The 24,144-nt window shown below is 37.3% G+C and overlaps 2 protein-coding genes across 5 annotated transcripts in view; both read left to right on the top strand.

The window, feature by feature from the left end:
- The window catches only part of CADPS2 (calcium dependent secretion activator 2), a 409,931-nt gene that overhangs the window by 107,228 nt on the left and 278,559 nt on the right, over nucleotides 1–24,144 (top strand). For all 4 annotated transcript variants that reach the window (XM_083366018.1, XM_083366019.1, XM_083366020.1 and 1 more), the window contains exon 3: nucleotides 17,466–17,798. In XM_083366018.1, coding sequence (XP_083222144.1) covers nucleotides 17,466–17,798 — 333 coding nt within the window. The remainder of the gene's footprint in view (nucleotides 1–17,465; nucleotides 17,799–24,144) is intronic.
- On the top strand, nucleotides 13,033–14,085 carry RNF148 (ring finger protein 148; the record flags this gene model as incomplete). The annotated part of the gene is made up of 1 exon (XM_083366545.1): nucleotides 13,033–14,085. The coding sequence occupies one exon, from the start codon at nucleotides 13,033–13,035 to the stop codon at nucleotides 14,083–14,085; it is 1,053 nt and encodes a 350-aa protein (XP_083222671.1).

Below are 24,144 nucleotides of genomic sequence, written 5' to 3' on the forward strand. Positions count from 1 at the left end.
AGTGATTATCCTCAGGCATGAAGATCAATCGTTGATGTCACCTGTAAACATTTAGAAAGTAAAATAAATATAGAAAATGCAGCATGTTTAGTGTGCAATGACTTAACATTCTTTTTTAAAAATAGTTCAGCTAGAAATCAGCAGCTAGAAAATTAAAATGAGGTTATGAAATCAGGCAAATTATTATACTACTGGCCTCAACAGCCAAAGCTTTGGCAAATTTTAAAATTTTAGCCAATAAGCTTGCAGTATTCAAATTAGCTAGGCCATTGTTTATGTTAGTTTATGATAATAGGAAGTGCATCAGTTGACATGGCAGTTGAAAGGATTGGCTGATCCCACAAATAATCTCTCCTCCAAACATACCAGGACAAAAAAATGTTACTTATCTAAGTGTCTACACTTTGAAGAAATCATCAGGATTTTTTTTAAAAAAAGCATATTCTGGCTACTTACAAAAGGTAGAAGGAGAAATGAAGCCTTTTAATCACTGCAGAAGAAAAATCTCACTTTGCTGGAAATTGGCCTTAGGTTTCTCCCTAATGTTTGGTGTGCCAGATTCCCAAGCTGCAAGCCCATCTGTGTACTATATGAATCTAACACTTCAATGGGGGAAGTGGGCCATGTCGGAGATCTATCATCCACCTTTATTTGAAGAGAATCTGCCTTCCAAGAAGATGGTGGGTGTCTTGGTGATCCCAGAAGACGAAGCTAAAAATGCTTGTGGGGTGGAAACTAACTTCAACATACCACCAAATACAAAGGACTGGATTGCTTTCATTGCAAGAGGAGGCTGTACCTTTAAGGATAAAGTCATGGCAGCAGCACAGAAAGGTGCCACTGGGGTCATTATCTATGACCATTCATGTGCTGAGAGAGAAAGTCTCATTTTAACTCGTGAAGATGCTGGTGAGATTGCTGCTGTTATGATTAGCAGTCTGAAAGGAAAGCAAATTCTTCGCTTGATTCAGGAAGGTATTCGAGTAACTGCCATGATTGAACTGGGAGCAACTCAGTGCTTCTGGAAGATCTATCTCTGCGCTTACTCTCTCATTTTGACATTCGTTGCTTATGTCTTAATATGCTGTACTCCTGGGCAGATTATGGTGAGACATGAAGAACGGAGAGCCCAAATGATAAAATCAGAACTCCGAAAAGCTGTTCATTCTCTTGAACTGCGGAAGTTAAAAAAGGATGAATTTGATCTGGCAGAAGAGACTTGTGTGGTTTGCTTAGAGACATACAAACCAAGAGAAATAGTCCGGATTTTAACTTGCAGGCATATTTTCCACAAACGATGTATTGACCGCTGGTTGCTAAAACGTGGCATTTGCCCAATTTGCAATTATGCCATTATCCAAGGCAACTGAGAGAGATGCAATAATTTATCTTCATCAGATTCCTAAGGCTCCTTTCCTTTTCAGGATCATATGTAAGAGCATTCTTCTCACTAACTCTTAAGAACTCTTACTTGGAGAATGGTGATGATTTGGAGGCTAGTGTCAGTTATGATCAATAATTAAAACTCTACATTTATGGACATCACCACCTAAATGTGAATTTCTGTTGCTTTTTTCCCCCAAGAGACATAGTGATTTTGCAGTATATATGTGCATAGATAGTCTCAGAAATTTATGGATAAGATTGTCTTTGCAAAATGTATTTATTATCCATATCGAACTAATCCTTCTTATCTAATAAGAAACCAACAAGCACAGACATTAAGCAACTTAAGAAACAAATTATTTGCAACTAGTGCTGCATAATGTCTGCATACTATTTGAGTTAAAGCTGCATGCAGAAGCATTTTCCAAAATATCAATTTTATGCAGGTCAACTGTTGAATGTATTTCCAAACTAGCTATTCCCACAGCCCCCTTGAGAAGACTGAAAATAAGTAAAGCCAAACATTAACTAAATGAGAAACATGGGTAGAATTAGCACAGAACAACATAAATGCAAGAAACAGAATCTGAGTTTATAAGCGAAACATTTATTTTAATGAGAAAATAATTAGATAATATGATTGAAAATCCTAAACTTTTAATCAGTAATTCCTTGTGTACAGGCTGTTTCTCTATTTGTTGTTAGTTGTGAAGTCGTGTCCAACCCATTGCGACCCCATGGACAATGTTCCTCCAGGCCTTCCTGTCCTCTACCATCTTCTGGAGTCCATTTAAGCTCACGCCTACTGCTTTAGTGACTCCATCCAGCCACCTCATTCTCTGTCTTCCCCTTCTTCTCTTGCCCTCAACCTTTCCCAGAATTAGGCTCTTCTCCAGTGAATCCTTCCTTTTCATTAGGTGACCAAAGTATTTGAGTTTCAGCTTCAGGATCTGGCCTTATAAAGAGCAGTCAGGGTTGATCTCCTCTAGGACTGACCAGTTTGATAGCCTTGCAGTCCAAGAGACTTGCAGGAGTCTTCTCCAGCACCATAGTTCAAAGGCTTCAATTCTTTGGCGTTCAGCCTTTCTTATGGTCCAACTTTCCCAGCTATACATTGCAACTGGGAAGACCATAGGCTTCACTATACACACTTTTGTTGGCAGGGTGATGTCTCTGCTTTTTAGTGTGCTTGCTAGATTTGCCATGGCTTTCCTCCCCAGGAGCAAATGTCTTTTAATTTCTTGGCTTACCTCTAATCATTTGAGTGGCGGAAACTGCGAAGAAACAAGGCGGCCCAAGACTCATCCAGAAGATTCCTTCTTAAACACAGGAATGGGTCCAGCCGTATCATGTTGAAAAAGAGCATTAGACTATAGCCTGTTGATATAAATCAGTTGTTATTACTAAGTAATAGCAGTGTGAGAAGGCTTTGCTATGCCTTCTCAGAATAAGGAGAATGCATGCTTGATAAGAAAAGGGAGTATAGAGTGGATTTTTTAAAAAATCTCAGTTACTTCTAATTGGTGTTACCGAGGCTGTAGCCGTCTTGTCATCACCATTGCTCTACATGACTATTCTGCACATTGAGTATCACTTGTGACATAGCAAGAAAATATCCACCTAACAAGTTTTTTAAGATGCTCAGATAGTAACCTGGACATTCATTTAGAACATTTTTCTATTTGCCAGTAGTGTATCATGATCTTAACATTATGTTACTTTCCTTTCCAGTGTGAAACTACTGTAGTTACTGCTATAGGATAACAGGTTTTTGAGCAACAAATCATTTTTAGGAGAAAACTGTTATGTAATTATTGTTACAGAAAATCTATATTATGGCAGGAATAAACAATGCAGACTGCAGTATACTCTGAATGCAAAATACATTTGCTAGAAATGTAATATTTAGGTAAGCAAAAATTCCAAGGTAGATCTATATGCCAACAATGGAAATTAGTCTGTAGAATTTTCTGAAGTTACAATAAAAGATATGGGACCTTCTTGTTGTGATCATTGTTACCCAGCCCCTTTTTTCTTTTTCTTTTTCTTTTATTGAGTATACAAGTGTGGTAATTATTGTACTAAATTGGTTATTTCCTCCTAACTTGATTAAATGACACTGTAAACCAAAATGTATCTTTCAAATGTGGTTAAATTACCACTCTGTTCAGCCCTAGTCAAGGTACAAATGGTGAGACTTAATGGGAGTTGTAACATACTGTAGTAATATATCTGGAGGTCATCTCCACATATCCAGCTGTTGTCCACTCGAGTTCAGCACAATTACATCCAGTATGTGCTGCTGTATAATTGTAATATGTCTCTAAGTGCTGAGTACACAGAAATCCATGAATGTATTTAATTTGTTTGAAGCATAAAGCCATACCTTCGGTATATTATAAAGTTTAATTCTTTGACATTGGTCATTATGTTTTGCTTCAGTTTTTGAAAAAAATATCTGATAGTGGGGCTTTTGCTTTCTTTCCATATTGACCTTATTTACCTGTGATTTACAGAATTATTTAGTTTTTTACAGGCCACTTTTTTGTTTGTTTGGATCTAATTGCAAATGCCATACTAAATCTGTTGGGCAAAGAACTGAACATTCTTTTTTTGATATATGGCAGGGCTTTTCAACCAGTGGTAAGGGTACCACCTGTGGTACATTGACACCTGGCAGGTGGTACGTGACCATCCTAGAGAAGTGGTAGTGGGGGAGGGGAATGAGCTGAACCGGTGGCAGCACCGCACAAGCTTGACTGAGACATGGCTGGAGCTGCAGGGCTGTCAGGTCTCAGCAGAAGCGCCAGGATCAGTGCTGCTTTCCAGCTGATCGGCGCTTCTTCGGGGCTCTCAGGGCTCAGTGGAAGCCCCAGGATCAGCGCCAGGCTCCAGCTGGAGCTCAGCATTGATCCTGGCTCTTCTGCTGAGCCCTGAAGAAGCACCAATCTGCTGGAAAGCAGCACTGATCCCAGTGCGTCTGCTGACCCTAGAAGAAGCGCCAATCAGCTGGAATGTTGCAGCATCTCCAGGGTCTTATGATTTACATTCAGATGCTTGGCAACTGATTCATATTTATGACAGTCACAGTATCCCAGGGTCATGTGAAGTGACCAAAACCTGCTGCAACCACCCAGCAGATGGGGGGGAATAAAAACCAAAAAAAAACACCCACCCCCACTGGCAATACTCAACAGAAATGCTCACAACAATGAAAACCTCGGACAGGAGGAAGAGCATCAGGCGGGCAGGCAGGTGTCTTGCTCAGCTGTGGCTTGGGGGGCACCTTTTTCAGTGCCATTGTAATTTCAAACAGTTACTAAGTGAACTGTTGTAAGTCGAGGACTACCTGTACTTCATCACTTTTTTTCTTTCTTTTTTTTTTGGTCAACAAGTTTTTGACACCTTGCGAGGCGACTGGCGGTACTCAGATGTTGCCATATCCTAAAAGTGATACAATGGGGAAAAAGGTTGGAAAGCCCTGATATATGGCATATAACTCCACCAGAAGCCTTCAACATATGTTCCTACATTAGCCTGGTATTTGCATCAGCTCTCCAACTCTCTACACTTCGATTTTTGTATTCTTAATTACTGTGGGATTATTGTATGTTATTCAAGATGCTGAACTCTATGTTTAAATTCTCACCTGATACAGTTATTGTTCAGATTGTTTCACCCTAGTTGATTATATTTTAATATTATCAAAAACAATTTCATAGATTAGAATATGTTAGAAAAACATTTGGGAAAGCATACGCAACAAATTAAATGTAGCTTTGTATGGAATTGGAGTTTCCTATAAACTTCCATAGTTTTTTTCCGTTGAAATATCTCCTTAAGGCATGGGTGTCAAACTTGTCACATCACGTGTCATGTCGTGATGTATTGCAACTCTTTTTGTATTGCCAACAATGGGGTGGGTTTGGCTTCGCTTTGATAAAACTAGCCTGTGGGCCAACAGCCCTGCCCTAAGGGTAGGGAATAACCTATTATTTTTTCTAAATGAAATATAGGGTAGGTGCAAAGCTTGTCATGTGTAATGATGCTGAAGAGGCAACCCAGAATGTAATTATAAAATATTTGTTAACTATTCAGAACTAAAAATACTGATTGCAGATAAATCACTGATCAAAAAGCTGATCTATTCAAAAAATTATTAAGGAGGACTGTTGGAAGTTGCAGAATTCTGGGCATTGAAATCCACACATTCTGAAGCTGCTGAGGTTCAGAAACACTGGTCTAAGTCAGGGGTGTCAAATTGCTGGCCCGCGGGCTGGATGTGTCATGTGGAAACCATGCCCACCCCATTGCCGGCAATGGGGAAAAAGTTCTGATACGTTGTGCAACGTCACATGATGTCGCGAGTTTGACATGTCTGGTCTAAGTAGACAAACCTGCCTTGTACTGAATGGGATTCTCAAAATTTGCAGAATGAAAGCCCTTTCAACTAATAGCTTTAGGTGTTTTCCTCAGCCTGGTACTCCCCAAATTGGTTGGGACTACAACTCCCAGAATTTTGGCTGGTGGTATAGAGTGTTGTAACCTCAATAATTAACCTTAATTCTATTTTTATTTTAACTTTTATATTGTTTTTTTAAACTTTGCCCTGTAAACCGCCCTGAGTCCTTCGGGAATAGGGTGGTATATAAAACTAATTAAATAAATAATCTGAAAGCTGATTGAAGCTATGCCACAACTACCAAATGAATTGGTAAGACTATAGATCTTGTTGTTTTACATTAAATGTGATGCAATGTTTCTCCGTATTGTCCCAAAATAGCCCACAGTACTAAAAGTCGCAAGTGTCAGTGCAAGTTGTCTAAAAGCTTATGGCGGTGTTCTGAACAACTACCTTGAAAAGGGAAAAAGAAAAGAGGAAGGGAAGGGAAGGAAAAAGGAAAGGAAAAGAAAGGAAAGGAAAAGAAAGACTAAGGTACTACAGCTAGGAAATGTGTTTCAAGACAATTAAAGGTAAAGGTTCCCCCACACATGCGTGCTAGTCATTTCTGACTCTAGGGGCCGGTGCTCATCTCCGTTTCAAAGCCGAAGAGCCAGAGCTTGTCCAAGGACATCTCCGTGGTCATGTGGCCAGCATGACTAGACGCCAAAGGCGCACGGAACGCTGTTACCTTCCCACCGTAGTGGTCCCTATTTTTCTACTTGCATTTTTTACGTGCTTTTGAACTGCTAGGTTGGCAGAAGCTGGGACGAGTAACAGGCACTCACTCTGTTACACAGCACTCGGGATTCGACCCGCCAAACTGCCGACCTTCTGATCGACAAGCTCAGCGTCCTAACCCACTGAGCCACCGCGTCCTTTTCTCAAGACAATTAGAAGAGCATAAAGACGTCACATAAAAAGGAAGCTTATTACAATAATCATGTTATAGAGTATAGACAACCATTTTTTTGTGGACAGAACTCAAATCACATAGCTAAATTAATTAGATAGCAAATAATTCTCTTTTCTAACCTGTGCTGGAATTCAAAAGAATAGTAGGGTATCAAAAGGATTGAGGGACAATGCTAACCAAGAGTTAAGCTATTCAGCCTATCTCAAGCTTCCTGATTTCTGTGTTCTTGTAGGGTATCTATGAGTTGAGAGGGATTCTCCAATGGAGCTAGTTCTGATGTCACAATGACTGCAGCTCTATTCCAGATTGCTGTTGTAAAACTTGTGAACAATGGGGAAAAGTATTCACTCTTTTTGCTAGGAGTTCCTAGGAGAAAGTAGTTAAGTAGGGGTTTACATGTCTGTGATCTTACTGCATTTTTTCTAATTAGTCAGCAGGATATTTGACACCGAAATGTTTTGCAGTACCTTGGTAGTTTTCTCAAGTGAATCAACGCTTGGATTTTCCTGTTGCCATTTGTTCAAGAATGAAGCTTCACAATAACTGTGGAAAAGAGGTTTTGTGGTGCTGGGACCTGGTGTTCAGCATTTTCCTTAATATTGAATTGTTTTACTTAAAAGTTGCAGGTGGTTCTATATATTCCATGAATCTAACAATTTATTGGAGAAACCAGACCAAAAAACAATTTTCTAGCTTTCTTGGAAAAGTACCTTTGATTTGGCATGGGAAAAAAAAAACCCTGTCCAAATAGAGTGAGAGCAATCCAGTGCCCCTTGAATATATATCTCTGTGTTGTTGTTTTTTACTGTTAGGATAATTGTAGCCTATGCCTTATTTTTTTTTCTTCAGAGCAGATTATTATAAGACATGAATGGAGAGCCCAGATGGTGAAATCAGAACTCCAGAAAGATGTTCATTCTCTTGAATTGCGGAAGTTAGAAAAGGATGTATTTGATCTGAATTTTAACTTGCAGGCATATCTTCCACAAAGTTGTATTGACCTCTGGTTGCTAAAGCATGGGATTTGCTCTATTTGCAATTATACCTTTACCCAAAGCAAAGAGAAGCTACTTTTTCCTTTTGTCAGACATACATAGGGATATAAATGCAGATTTATGAGTACACATGATTATTCTCTGCACTAAATGCACTTATCTATGGAAGAAAGTGATATTTTAAGAGTTAGTTGTGATCAATTAAAACCCTTGATGTATGACCTGCAATTCTCAAACATGTTTAATTTTTGCTTTATTTTATTTAAATACATTGGTGATAGGCTTTTACATATTAGAATTAGAATTCTGTATTGGCCAATTGTGATTGGACACACAAAGAATTTGTCTGCAGTGAATAAGCTCAGTGTACATACAAGCAACAAGTGATAAATCATGATCATAGTCATAAAACATATGCATCATAAATCATAAGATACAGCACTCAGTACTGTAAATAAGGGTACTAAATAATCAACATAAATCATACTAGGATTAACATAATTTTAAGATACAAGCAATAAAGTTGTAGCTAGCGTGTTTCCCTGAAAATAAGATGTACCCAGAAAATAAGCCTGAGCTTGATTTTTTGGGGTAGGTCTAATATAAGCCATACCCCAAAAATAAGCCCGAGGTGGTGGGCATGGCCAGCAGAAGCAGCAGTGAGCGCATGGGGGCCAAAGGTGTCCAGCAGCAACTGCAGCCCGCCGGCCCCTTGAAGCAGTGCAGGTAAGTCCAGCATGGAGGCAGGGGATCCGGATGTGCCACACACTTTTTGGAGAAATGACAGAGACTGGAAGCTTTGTCTGCTTGAAAATGGGGTAGTTGGCATGCCTAGGCATAGTTAGGCTGTTTGGAAAGGCTAAAAAAGCAGATCATGTGCACAATGCTCATTTCATTGATATCAGTCTCTGTGTATTTTGATGCAATTGTTTCAAGGCATAGCATTGCTTATGTACATGTGAGTTACTTTACAAATAATCCAGTTGTAGACAGGAATATTGGTGACAGAAGATAGTTCCCCAATATCAGGATAGCCTTGATACATTTTGCCATATTTGTGGTGAATACACATTTAAGTATCAAAGATATACCATGACTGGATTTATTAAGAAAGTGTATAAACTGCACCTTGGTTATAAAACTGGTGATCAAAAAACTGGCAACACAAAGGCAGGGGAAAACATTTGGCCTTCTGCAGCTGGTTGCAAACCCATCAGCACCCTAGAGAAAGATTTCTATGGACTTTATTGTAGAATTGCCAGAAAGAAACACCGTTATTTGGGTGGTGACCAACCTATTTTCAAAGCAGGTCCATTTCACTCCTCGTCAAAAAATCCCAAAAGCAAAGACTCTAGCAAAGGTGTTCCTCCACCATGTCTACCACCTACAAGGGGCCCGACTTCGCATAATTTCAGACAGTGGAGTCCAATTTACTTGTAAGTTCTGGAGAGCATTTTTGGACCTCCTGGGAACAGACCAGGGCCTAAGTTCTAGTCACCATCCTCAAACGAATGGCGGGACAGAATGAACGAACTAAGCCATTAATACAGGATGTTCAGCAATAATGAAAATCTAGCACTGGTTAAAGAAATTGGGCTTTTGAATTTTACTGCCCATTACATCCCTTAAAGCATATCCCTATAATATGAAAAAAATAAAAGGTAATGCTTCTGAATTCTATTTGAGACAGACAGTCATGGATGGAAGCTACACATATTGGGAAAGGAACCTAGTTTTTCAGAGGGCAGAGGACCAGATTTGTCAGACTAAATAAATTCTGGTTGATACACTGACAATACATAGTAGACAAACCCCCAAGCTATAGAAAACTCTCACATGATATTTCCAATCTTGGAAAAATGACATAATTTCTAAAAAATAACATAGGGCATGGTTTACTTCGAGATGAAATCCTTTTTTTTCCCTTTTCTGGTTCTCAGTCATAAGAACATACTAATGGAAAGTGTCAGCCTATGGGAGTTTCTCTTCCATTTCTATTGTACTAAAGCTGTTACTTTCTGATACAATCATGATAGTAGTCAGATGGGTAGTTGGAAAGGTTTTCAAGAGCAACTTCACCTTAGTCTCCAAAATGAGTTTAACTACATTGCTGTATTTATTTATTTATTTTAATTCCATTTATATCCCGCCCTTCTCCGAAGACTCAGGGCGGCTTACAAGCTTAGCAGTAGCCTTCATTCTATGTATATGCCTGCTTGTTAGGGCTTTCACACACACCCCAAGCGGCATTATTACAAAGTCAGCTTATTGCCCCCAACAATCTGGGTCCTCATTTTACCTACCTCGGAAGGATGGAAGGCTGAGTCAACCTTGAGCCTGGTGGGATGCGAACCTGCACTAATTGCAGGCAGCTGGTGTTACTTAAGGAGGCATTAGCCCACTGCTCCACCAAGGCTCATTTGATAATATTTGATAATTCTAGAAGTGAAACACACATTTTTATGTGGATTGTTAAAATGTTATCTTTCCCCAAACTATTACATTGGTTAGCAAACCCTATGGGAATTGAAGATCAACTCATCTGGAAGGCCCACAATGGACAAAGCTAAATTAAAACATGGAGCCTAAGAAGGACTTAAGAATTCATATTAAAACCTAATATTTTAGGTCTGAAATGACCTAGTCGCTAAGATTTTTCTTTCCACTGGAATGTATGTATTTATTTATGAAATTTCTACACCACCAATCTCACCTAAGTGTCTCTGGGCAGTTTACAACAATTTGTTATTCTCCCACCTCACAAAAACGCTTAACAGTTAATAAAATGCTATGGAATTATTGGTGGCTTCTTATTCTGAAAATGAAAAGTGAGTTAAAAGAAACGTTCTCTCTAATAGCGTATCACTTCTGTCTTGAAGGGAAAACTAAGAAATCTATGTAGGTGAGATTTTTTCCCTAATTATTACAATATGAATGCATATTAATTTAAAATAAATAATGTGTATCAAGTGATTGTCCTGATATAAAACATCAGAAGTATATCAAAAATTTGCAAGATAAATTGAATTCCACAACTTCATGTCTGCATCTGCACATCCTGAGCTGCAAATAGATTTTGTTTAGAGAGAATTTGAACATTTCTCCTTAGGAAGGAAAAATATTGAACCCTGTAAGAAACCCAAAGACTTGTGCTTAGAAAAATGCTTTGCCAACTTCTGCTTGGTGTGAAATTAACATCTTGCTTTTGCTAGATAAGAAAATTGTGAGACTCTTTATTGTATACAAGGTCCTGTTACAAAGTTCAAAAGAAAAAAAAACACTGTCCATTCTTCCACAAATATTTAATTTCCCTCATTTATGTTTTGAGCCCCTGCCTTTTTGAACCTGAACGTTATATTAAGTTGTTCCTTTCTATCCTTTGAAAATATTATATATTGGGATATCTTGAAAAATGTCAGCTATCAGTCTTCTGAATTAGCAGAAAACAGTCTCAGTGAGTTTCATGGCAGTCCCTGGATTTGAACAAAGTCCACCAAGCCAACTCTAAACTTTTGTCTTTTTGTAAAAAAAAAGAAAAAAAAAAGAAAAGCCTCTCAATTTCTGTTCAGTAAAAGCAGTGTGTCTATGAAAACAAGAAAAGCAAACAGTTGGCAGAGATCTCTGCTGCTATGTATGAAGTATGTGCATTGAAATAAGCAAGAATCATTCCTGCATTTTTATTTTATATATACATACAAACACACATACACACACACATGGACATAATATTTTCATCTTTGCAACTTTTTGCAAAGAGGTGCTCCAGACGATATGGGAACATATGAAGCACCTTTTTTCAGAAAATAGTTAAAGCAGTCACATCTTTTTCCAGCCTCAATGCAAAAGCATCTAGCTGTTTTAGCTTGTGTTATTTGGTTCTTTCTAGCAAAGCAAAAGGGCTGCACATACCTATGTTTCCAAAGACAGTAGGGACTGGTTTCTAAGCAGCCACTGAGAATGGAAAAAAAATGCAGCCACTTTAAATATTTTGAGAAGAGGTATTTGTACACACCTCTGGACATTCCAAAGCACTTCTCTGCAAGGAATTGCATTGCCCTAATATTTTCAGATCTGATCAGTTGTAAAAAGGTAAAGGTAAAGGTTCCCCCGCACATGCGTGCTAGTCGTTTTTCGACTCTAGGGGCCGGTGCTCATCTCCGTTTCAAAGCCGAAGAGCCAGCGCTTGTCCGAGGACGTCTCTGTGGTCATGTGGCCAGCATGACTAGACGCCAAAGGCGCACAGAACGCTGTTACCTTCCCACCGTAGTGTTCCCTATTTTTCTACTTGCATTTTTACGTGCTTTCGAACTGCTAGGTTGGCAGAAGCTGGGACGAGTAACAGGCGCTCACTCTGTTACGCGGCACTCAGGATTCGACCCGCCAAACTGCCGACCTTCTGATCGACAGTTGTATATATTGCCAATTTAATGTTTATGAAATTAGAGGTGGGATGATGGGAATGATTTCTTCATCTGCTCAACCCCCCCCCAAAAAAAACTAAATGTCTATAAGTTTTTGTGGAAACTGATCAAAGAGAGAAGCGATCTGAAATTAAGGAGAAACTTCCTAACTGTGAGGACAATTAACCTGTGGAACAGCTTGCCTCCAGAAATTGTGGGTGCTCCATCACTGGAGGTTTTTAAGAAGAGACCGGACAGTCACTTGTCTGAGATGGTATAGGTTCTCCTGCTTGAGCAGGTGGGTGGACTAGAAGACCTCCAATATCCCTTCCAGCTTCTGTTCTATTCTGTTCTGTTCTGTTCTGTTCTATTGATATATATGTTAGCATATCTTTATATGCTGCTGAACTGTAAGTTAACAAAGTAAGAGTACTTAGCTGTTCTTGTTTGATCTTAAAAAGCTAAGCAGTTTTAAGAGTACTTTACTGAACTTTAAAATGCAGTATTATGCATTCTCTCAGCATATTCACATTAAATGACAAGACCCCAGATACTGTATACCTTGCGGTTTGTGTAACTTATATCAAAATGTTTATTTGTTTTTAAATAGTGTAATTTTATATAAGATAAAGCCCAAGAGTCCTGCTTGGCAAACTGTTAATGATGTCACAATTTCATTACTTAACAATAAATGACTTCATTGGAAGGAGACAAAAAAACCTGTCAAATCTTTATCTAGGCAACATACTTGCAGACAGACCCTTCAGCTTGTTTCTCCAGAATTTTTGAGATGGGTTTTTGGTATCTCACTGGAAATATCATTCAGTTCTGATGTGCTGATGATTTTTATTGTCTTTGAGTTATTGGCTCTGGGACTGCTTAACAGATGTCAGCATGAACTTACTTGGGGCTGCCACTGAAAGAAGAAAGATAAAATCATTATGCTTTCTATACCTTGGCATCTGTCTTGGGCTCCACCTGCAGAGTTCAAAAGCTGACAGCTTTTGGATTGCCAATATTAACATATCATTTCAAGTTGGGAATCGGACTGTATGGGAGATTGCAGAAAATGGAGTGTTCGCCAAAGCCTCACCCTTGAAGAAGGTGTCCGGCATCGTGATAGCTGCAGAGGAGCCCCATCAAAATGCTTGTAGTTCTGTAACAAATTTTAAGTCAGAAAAGGCAGGATGTTGGATAGCACTCATCATAAGAGGGCAGTGTTCATTTACAAAAAAAATCAGTGTGGCTGCAGAAAAAGGAGCAGTTGGTGTGATCATCTATAATTATCCTGGTACAGGTAACAATGTGTTTCCAATGCTTAACTTTGGGAAGGAAGGCCCTGTGGCTCTTATGATTGGCAACCTGAAAGGCCTGGACCTTCTGCATCTAATTCAGAATGGCATCAAAGTGATGGCAACCATCGATGTTGGAAAGCACTGTAACCCATGGTTAACCCGTTATATGGGCACCATTTTTATTCTTTCCTCTATAGCTGTGGCATATTGCACCTTTTATTGTGCCGGAAAGCTACGACGAGCAAGGAATTTGATACAGAGATGTCAGCAGGAGCTTGATATTACTAAAGCCATCAATCATCTTGAGCTTCGTACATTAAAAGAGGATGGCAAAGAAGTTGGATCAAATGGAGACAACTGTGCAGTGTGTTTAGAAATGTACAAGCCTAAAGATGTAGCCCGTATTTTGCGTTGTGGGCATCTTTTCCACAAAATCTGTGTTGATCCTTGGCTTTTGAAGCACCAAACATGTCCTGTGTGTAAGTGGAACATGCTTGGAAATGTGGAAAGGATTACAGCTACAGTAGAACCATTCAGTGTTCAGCTATCAAATGAAGCATCTTCTGCTATCAATTCTCCTAATGAAGCCGTCTGTCAAGAAGTACCTGCAGGAATTGATAAAGGCTCAAAAGCTCAATCTGGGGACAAATGATTATTTCAATCTTGATTGTCTTGATTAAGATTGAGCTTAAGGTGTGTGAAATAAAACATTACCTTTGATTCTGTTTAGCTTGTTTGCTTTATGACAATATCTTTTCTCCACAAACTTGGGAAGCTTATTTTGAATTGTGTTCTAAAAATATTCAATGTGATTTTGGAAATCAGAGTTTGATATCTTAAGTTTTGGATTTGAAGAACTCCAGCTACAGTTGTTAAATTCCTAACAATTTAGAATGGTTTTTATATTGTTTTAGGATGATAATTTACTGGTAGCCCTTCACTTACAACTACAATTGAGCCCAAAATTTCCATTGCTAAACAACGACTTTTTTTGCAACAGTTGTTAATCGGATGCAATTGTTAAGTGAAACATGCAATCTTTAAATGAATGTGGCACTGACTTTGTTTGTCAGAAGCCAGCTGGGAAGGTTAATGTGATCACATGGCCATGGGACAGTGCAACTCTCATCAATATATGCCAGTTGACAAGTGCCCGAATTTTGATCATGTGACCGTGAGGATGCTGCAACAGTCGTAAGTGTGAAAACTGGTCATAAGTCACATTTTTAATGCTATTGTAACTTTGAACAGTCACTAAATGAATGGTTGTAAGTTGAGGACTACCTTAGTTATTTTTGAATGCTTTGGAATTCCACCTAAAACAGAGGTGAAAAAGAGAAAAAATAACTTGCGTTTTCTCTAATTCTATTTCATAATGTATGTTAATGTTTTGCAAATTTAAAAATGTATTTAAATATATCACTTTTTATTTTAATAACATTTAGTTACTACATTCAAGAAAATGTATAGCCCATTGGTTGCCTTTGTTCTGATGTACATGTAGGCCCAAGAGGCTTGGATTCAGTAGCAATTTTAAAAGTTAGATCTCCATATTCATTGTTTAAGAATAGAAACCATGTATTATTGGTTGTGGTTGTGGTTCCATCTCCTACCACAAATATCCAATTTCTATATCACTGTTATAAAACAAGCATGTTCTAATGAGTCACTTGTCTCTTGCACATACAAAAAACCTCCAAAGAGCAATGGCCAACGTTACATAGTTCTTATATAGGAGACCGCCCAAAGGCAATCTGAGCACAAGTGCACATCTACTGATCCTATTAGAAGTGAGAATTGCAATGGAGATAGAAACAAAACAACACCAAGGAGACAGCTATATCAACTGAAAGTGGAGAAGACACCCTAGCTACCTCTTTTGAAAATGCAGAATTTCTACAGTACTTTGATATTCAAGGGTACCAAATTGCCTTTGTTCAAATAAGCTGACCCTGTGTCCTTTTGGGGGGGAGGGAAGAACATTGATACCAATGCAGATAATCATTATCCTTGAGCAAGTAGTTCAGAAACCTCAACCATGAGAATGATATTTATTAGGCACAGCTGCTTCTGGAATGTTGTTTTCAACCTTCATTAAAAGATACCGTAATTATCAGCTCAGAATCTACACGGCATTTTGCTTATATACTTGTTATATTTCATAACTTCCTCATCCGCCACTCTAATGGAATAGAATTTTTTTTAGGGATACGTTTGAATAGTACTGGACTTAAGACATTGAAGCATTAATTGAGCTACTGACCACTTTTGTGGCAAAACAAGGAGAGCCTAAAGAATGGTGGAGGTACAGTCCCCTTAATAGAGTTACTCAAATTAGAACTTATACAGTATGTGATTGGATGAAACAGCCAGGCATTTCATTGGACATAACATACTACATGCCTTATGAAGTCAGTGAGACCAGTGTGATTATGACATAATGGGACAAGACTTCAAAGATAATAAAGATTTGAAAGAAAGGCAGTTAGTCCATAGTGTTTTTCAGGGAATTACTTTCTTTAGCTTTTGTAGAGCTCTGCTTATTCCCAGTGTCTTTTCCCAAGTTATTCAGCATTTCTTGGTTTCTTAACTGTTCTGTGGCTAAACTGACAGTGTAATTTTCCTGGGAAAGTCTTTTTGTAATGGAATAGTTGCCTGTTTTGATGCTTTATATCGGAGCCAATGTTTTCTTTTCCCTGACAAGATATATGTGGGTTAAGGGTTTTTAACTTAGTTCTCCAAAATCCCCTACAATAGACATAGAGTTTGCAGGACCAAATTTGATCAAATGCAGCATACTTGCTACATACTATGCTTTTCAGAATATAGCCTAAGATTCTACATTATATTCTGCTAGGTAACCATGTAGCATTTTTTTTCTGTTTTGTCTTTTGCCTTATGTAATGAATTAGCTGCCCACAGCTTTTCAGATAGAATCAAGATGGTTGGGTGTCTTCTGTCAGCACTGAAATTTTTCCCCATTCCTCTTCTGCTATGGCACCATATATTTCTTTTACTCATTGCTATTTTTATTTGGATTAATGTCATGGGCGGTCCTAGCCAATTGAGGATCACACTGTGAATGAGGAGGATGTTATGATGCAATTAATGAATTTTGGGTGCATAGTTTTTTGTGAATAAATTGTGATTTTCCACGGTCTTTTGATTAATTACATACGCATCCTATGAAGCTACATCGAGGGTCTCAAAGCAGATTCAAAGAGCTTCATGTGTGCTTCTAAGCTGTGCTTCAAAAATGCTACTAAATGTTCAAGCCTCATCCTTGAAATTTAGGCAAGGGTTGTAAGGGAGAGTGTACATTCTAGAGAGGACCTGGGCTCAACTTCCTGACAAATGAAACTTTCTCCAGGTTAGGCAAAGGATTATTACCATCTTCTGTTCCCAGAGGTGAGTAACTGAAAGTATTAGATCTAGTTTAAGATAGAATTATTTGTGCTGTTGCTTATTACTAAAACATCAGATTCAGCAGCCTATAATCCTTATTCTTTAATTATGTTTTAGGGAGCATCTTCAGAAAACTCTGGCCTTTGTTTTCCACCAATGTCTTGAAGAAAAATCATGCTTACCAACAGGAAGATACCTGTTTAGGTATATTCCAACAATACATAAATTTATGTTTAGGCTCAGTCATAGAAAAATCAGTCAGGGATGTAAATTCAGATATGTTTTGGTTCAGACATGCAATTTCTTTAGAAAAATGGTGAAGTGCATGAGAAAAATAATTTGGATCAACTGCAAGTTGTAATTGCATAGTTATCTGAAACATGGTTTAAAAATGCTCAGCATAAGTAAAACTCAGTAGCTGTTGAATGACAAGATTTTTCTTGTTTTAGTGCTCTGGAAATAATTTGTCACTGCCTGCTTCCAGAATGTTTTTAGCTGACATGAAATGTCCAGATGGTTCCTTATCCAAGCACTAAAATTGCTCCATAGCACAATAGTCTTCAAAAATCTATTTGCCTCTTCTCCCATCTACCTTTGTTCTAATGTGTTTCTTCTTTTGTTCAAAAGGTTTTCCTCAAGAGTGACCGAGTTGCTAGGATGGTCCACAGTGGCGGATGCTCAGCAAATGATTTCAGAGATGTTTTTAAGAAGAACATAGAAAAAAGAGTCCGGAGCTTGCCTGAGATAGATGGATTAAGCAAAGAGACTGTGCTAAGTTCTTGGATAGCCAAATATGATGCTATTTACAGGGGAGAAGAGGATCTGTACAAACAGTCCAACAGGATGGCTTTAAGTGCTGTATCTGAACTCATCTTAAGCAAAGAACAACTATATGAGATGTTCCAGCAGATTCTAGGCGTAAAGAAATTGGAGCATCAATTAATCTATAATGCCTGTCAAGTAAGTAATTCATCTCAGTTCACCTGTATTCATGGAATGTTCCATTCATTTCCTTTTATTAGATGTCCAGTTCACAAGATCTTTCTCTCTTCCTGTTATATAGATCAGGAAGATGTTTACCTTCCTTGTAGAATTTGCATTGGGAGAGCTTTGGACAGCAGAACTGAAAAATAATAAATACTCAATGGCAATGAAGTTTACCCTTCCTTGGATGCCAGTCACTTTTTTTTGGTAATGATTAGTCCCCTATTCTCTGTTTGCCCATATGCTGGGCTTTTGCAGGAGGTACACGCAGTTGTAATTTCCTGCCCAATTCTAGTTGTGCAGGAGGAAAACAGATTTTCTTTTCTTTTCTTCACAAAGGGCAAAGAATGCTGAATATTTCCTCCATATAGAAACCTAGTACAAAAGAAAGACTCCATTTTTTTTCCTTTTTCCCTATCATCTTTTCCCCCTGTGGTTTCTCCCCTGTCATTATGGCTTGGGCTAGAAGTACTCATGCATAAAAGAAACTATAGAATTCAATACAGTAGTGCTGTGAGTAGCTGCAGCTCATTATAAATATGTCTGTTTACTGCTCTTGAAATTCTCATTCTTCAGCAATAGCCATTAATTGTGGATCAGTCATAATGGATGACTTATTGGTAGGTGATATTACTGTGCCTCTTGCATTGTTTGGTCTTCTAACATCATTTCATAGCAACATTTTTTCTTTCTGTTTGTTGAGTGTGCTCATATAAATGCATCTATCAAAGACATATGAATGCATCTATCACTTAAGGTAATCACTTTGTGCATTTGAAGGCGAGCTTTCTGGCTCAATTTATTTATTCATCCATCCATCCCCAAGGATTGCAAATTGTTTGTTGGTAGGTAGGAGGAAGGTGTGTGTGTGGTTTATTCCATTGTGTTTATTATTGGAGAATATTATGTAAAAATAAAACATTGAGAATTGATATTATATGATGAATAGTGTGTATTTTCTCTTTTGGCTTGAATAATATTGTCCTTGAAAATTGCAAATGAGAGTTTCTGCTTCAAGGCTATCATTTAAACAAAACCTTAAAGTTAATCAAGAACAGATCTGCCATATATTCAGGGACAACCTAGTTTCCCCATTATCTGAGATTTTTTTTTTTGGTGTGTAGAATTGTAACACAGCATTCATTCCTGGTAAATGTTTTATAGCAAATAAATCTATAGTAATTTATCCATTACTGCTGGGGAGGTACTGATAACACCTTCTTGACACATAGTTGGCCTAGCTACTTCTTGTATTTCTCTCATACACTCTTCATTGAACATGAATGCAAATATTTTATAAACATCCACACCCTTAAAAATGTCTAGGATACTACTGTTTCAAAATGCCCCAAATAATCACTGCCCCTTGCTCAGCTGTCTTATAGTTACATTGTAATATTGATATTTCAGTAATATAATAAAGAAAAAAAATCAGCTATTTGCATCAGTCTTAATTGTTAAACATCAGTTACAGGACATTCATTTATAAAAGAACCACTGGTAGATAACAACACACTTGGGTATCTGTTAGAAAGTTGGCAATTATAGGAAGACAAAGAGGAATATTAAAAGCTGCACCACTCCAATTGCGTATAAAAGTGGTCCTTGACTTACAACCATTCATTTAGTGACTGTTCAGTGTTGAAAAAAAATGACTTATGACCAGTTTTCACACTTTTGACCATTGCAGCATCCCAATAGTCATGTGATCAAAATTCAGGTGCTTGGCAACTGGCATGTATTTATGACAGTTGAACTGTCCCAGGGTCATGTGATCACCATTTGTAACTTTTCCAGCTGACTTCTGACAAGTCAATGGGAGAAGCCAGATTTGCTTAATAATTACATGATTTGCTTAACAACTGCAGTGGTTCACTTAACAACTATGGCAAAAAGTCCTACGGGAGAAGGGTGGTATATAAGTTTAATAAAATAAATAAATAAAAATAAAATTAAAAAGGTTGTAAAATGAAGGCACAACTCAATAACAAACTGTCTTGTTTAGCAACAGAAATTTTGAGGTCAGTTTTGGTCATAAATTGAGGACCATCTGTAGTGCAAAATGCTAGATTTTTCTGCCTAAACAGATTATCCCCATTATGAAAATAAGCCAGATGCAAAGAAAATAAATATAAGCTGATGACTCTAGGATTCTAATCATTTGGGGAAATGATGCTACAATTATTTTACCTTAAAACATTTGGTTGAAAGCAGTCCAGGTTCAACAGTCCCCAAACTATATAAGACTCATTTCTGCAAAAGAGTGGTATACTTACTTATCTGCCTCCTAGCTGACTTTACTTTGACTGTATAAATCTGTGTGTTCTTCCAGGACAATCTGCTTGCATATGTGCTTGGCTAGCTAAAACCAAATATTGATATCACTTGCACATGCACAAAATGAAATTTGCCAAGTGTCAAAAGGAATGAAGTCACATGCTGCTTCTGTCTGTAATTGAGTATCACGCAATCCCATCTTCTGCTTTCTGAAATAACTGCTTGCTCTTTTTGAGTAATAGCTTTTTCACAAAAAGTGTGAACATAACTCCTGTGCTCACTGTTAAGTGCATGTAGTCTGAATAAAGTAATTTTTTAAAAAAAAATTCTGAAAATGTGAGTTCCTAATGTAGCAGTATTAGGATAAATTCTCTTCAAATCACAATTTATTAATGCTTCCTAGGAGATTGTTAAAGAAAAGGTCAATTTTTAATAAGAATGCTAATGTTTTTTAGACATTTCATCTCCTCCTCCTCTTTAAAAAAAAACCCAGTTTTTACAACCTACCCACATGTTTTTTAGTGCAGTTATTTAGCTTGAATCTGAAGTCAGCTTTTTTACATTATGCCCTATTCTGATCAAGCAGAACTTGTAATTTTGGAATAAAATGTTTTATATTGATAACACCTACATGTTGTTATGGGAATATTTCATGATAAAAATTCTACAATTCCCAAAGATAAATTGTAGAATAGGCTTTCATGAAAGGAATTAGATTGTCTGGTTCCATTTTTGTTTGGTGAAAATTTAATTTTCTTTTTCTACATGGTGAAGACACATAGGGAGAAAAAGCCTTAGTCTGCAAATCTATTTATTTCTTGACAAAATAAAGCACCTAAGGTATAGGAATGGCTGTTCTTGGATATTTCACAAACTGGTGTGGCATTAGAACATCCTGGTGTGATTCATATTAGATTCATGGAAATGCTTATAGTCAGTGCTTTTTTTGTAAAAGAAAAAGGTGCCGGAACTCACACATGTCATACAACCTGCCTTGCCTACCCTACAAGGTTCCATCCAAAAAAGGTTCCGGAACTCCGTTCTGAGCGTTCTATGAGAAAAAAAGGCCTGCTTATAGTCATTGGTTACTGAGGGATGTTCCATAATTTTCATTGTTAGAACCATTCCTATTACTTGTTCATTTATATATATGCATGGCTTTTCAAAGCAGAATATTTACAAATGAATATGGAAACCTTGTTTTCAAGAGGAGGAGTATTAGTTTAATTTGGCAATTATGAACATTATTAGGGGTTTTATGTAGGTATATTTGTATGTATGGGAATATTTGAAAAACTGAGGTTTCAAATGAGGATCCCTCAGAGGTGGCATTAGGTGTCTTTAAACCATGCCTTTTTTCTCTATCCTGATGTTTCTGAACCTTGCCAGCTTTAAGATGTCTGGATTTCAACTCACAGAAAGCCCCAGCCAGTGTTTTGACTGGGGAATTTTGGGAATTAAAGTCCACACATTTTAAAGTTGGCAAGGTTGGAAACACTGCTCTGGTCCTTAGAGTTCTCTGTGGTCATGCCATTGAAAATTGACAGTGCTATACTATTTCCCACTTTTTTTAAAAAAAGAAATAATAAAAATAAATTAAAATCTAGTGGCCTTGTACCTCCAAGGGTCATCACTATGTCTCCTCACCCTATTACTTTGGAACCCCTGGAGTCTGAAAAAAAATATCACTATTCACATAGGTTTTCCTCTTAATCCTAACCTGTCTTTAATAAAGATTACTTTAAACAATTGAAGGAAATACTCAATTAAAATTGTCTATTTAGGTTTTTTTTTCCAAAAGACATCTCCTATTTTTTTATTTAAAAAGCCACTGCAAGAAACCTGGATGAAATTAGAATTAAATAAAATCATACTGTCTTATATGTTATCCTTACATACGTATTCAAAATTTGATTTTTAAAAAATATATAAAAAGCCAAAGTGTATTTAACAGACGCACTTCCTAATTATAGGCGATGTGTGGCATTGTCATAAAAACATAACATCTTCACACTCTGGGCCCAACTGACCATGTTGTTAGTGATCAAGGTAACAGATTGGAGCAGGGGTCTTCAAACTTGGCCCTTTTATGACTGGCTGAGGAATTCTGGGAGTTGAAGTCCACAAGTCATAAAAGGGCCAAGTTTGAAGACTCTTGGATTGGAGAGATTCTTCTGAAGAGTTGGTGATCAAGGTAACAGATTCCTTAAAGTGACAGAAAAATGCAATTTATTCAACTGGCATCCCAGTGTTTCATTTTAACCAGTAGTAACCATATAAACAATTTGAATCTTGTGGGATTTAATACCTTGGCTCAGGAAGAAAAGCAGAGTATTAACACCATTACAACCAACATTATTTCCAGCTATGTTAGAAAGATGTTGAAAATCAAAGAGAAGCATGAAAGGCAGGCTGGAGACTATTGTTTGGCATCTAGAATCTTGCTTTTTTTAAAAAAGTAGATGAATGCATTCAGGAGAAATAAAAGATCAGCCCGCTTTATCTGCAATCAGGCCTGTGAGATTTTTTTTTTGTTCCACCACAATATATGAACTCCTCTTTTAAAAAAACAATTTACACACATATTTTTAAGAATGATTTTCACTCTAGTTTCATTTGCTTTAATTTAGAAAGGTAAAGATACACATGACTATCAATGACAACATTTCTAAGTAAGAAAATGGTTCTGCTTTCCTAATCGCTAGCTGTCCATCCTGGTCAAAGGAAGAAACATTTCCTTGAAGTCATTATTGGATGAAACTGAATTCTGAGTTAGGAGAAGTAAATTCTATATTTTTTTTCTTTCATGCTCTTTTTACCTTATGCCTGGGAGAGACATAGCAAGCAGGCTCTAAGAATCTGATTTTCTTGACTCCTCAACCTTTTCTTTTCATGGTTTCTTATCAGGAGCAAAATGTTTTTGTTTGAATCTGGGGACAATTCCATAAGAACATTGATCTCAAAGTAATTATACCATTCAACATTCAACACAATAGGTTCTTTTATTTACCCTTTAAAGATGATTTTCATACAGAAAAGGTATACATTGTCTTATATTCATTTTTGGTTCCTATACCAGTTCTATTTTTAAAGAATATTTTCCTTACTTAGAACATTGTGAATTCTTTTTTTTAAGAGACAGAAGATGCAAACATATCCTTTATTAAATCAAACATGAACTTCCTAATCCAACAGATCCCCATGTGAAAGCTTTGTTAAAGTCAATGTGTGCGAACATTAAAATTGCAGATTGCAAAATTAAAACTGCAGATTGTTGCAACTACCTCTGTTGAGAACAATTGGTCATAAATAGAGCTTCCATATGGAGAAGCCTGCTCTCACTGTGCTATTGAAAACCTGCATAGCAAGGCACTTGTCAGTCACCAAAGATAAGCAGCTTGCTGTAATTTGCCAGTGTTCACAATTTAAGAGGCATTGTCACCTTGATTTTGTATATAACTCAGCTTTCCTTTATTTATTCATTAGTTTTAAGATGAACTGATAAAAATTGGTGGAGCAAATGCATAGTTTTAGAATTGTTTAGTACATGTTGATTACTCATTAACTCTCTGCCCAGCAGCAGTTATAAAGGAGCACAGCTTATCATTTATATTTATTGGTTTAGGCATAGGTTGGATCTATAAAATATTATATATCTGACAAACACTTTTTCATTGAAGAAATAAAATACTATCTTAATTTCATATTGCAGATACTTTCACACTCCTTGCAGTAAACTGTGCAAAAAAAACCTCTCCTTGAATCCTGTACAGTCTAAAGTACAACTTTGCGTTGTGCTTGCCTTCTTTGTGACTTTAAAAGTAAATTGAAGAATCCATTACAGCTTTAACTTTTATGTTGGAAAAAAGGAGTTTCCTGCATAATGAAGTACACTGCAGAAGAAACTAATTTGCTGATTCTCATTTTGAGTAGGGATTATTCACCCTGTTTTCCATTATTTTGGATTTTAGGAGATTAAACTGTATTAGTTTCATTGCTATGGTTGGTTTAATTAAATTTGTACAACCAGGCACCCTACCAGTGG

This window comes from Vipera ursinii (assembly GCF_947247035.1).
Source record: "Vipera ursinii genome assembly, chromosome: 6".
Lineage (NCBI taxonomy): Eukaryota > Metazoa > Chordata > Lepidosauria > Squamata > Viperidae > Vipera > Vipera ursinii.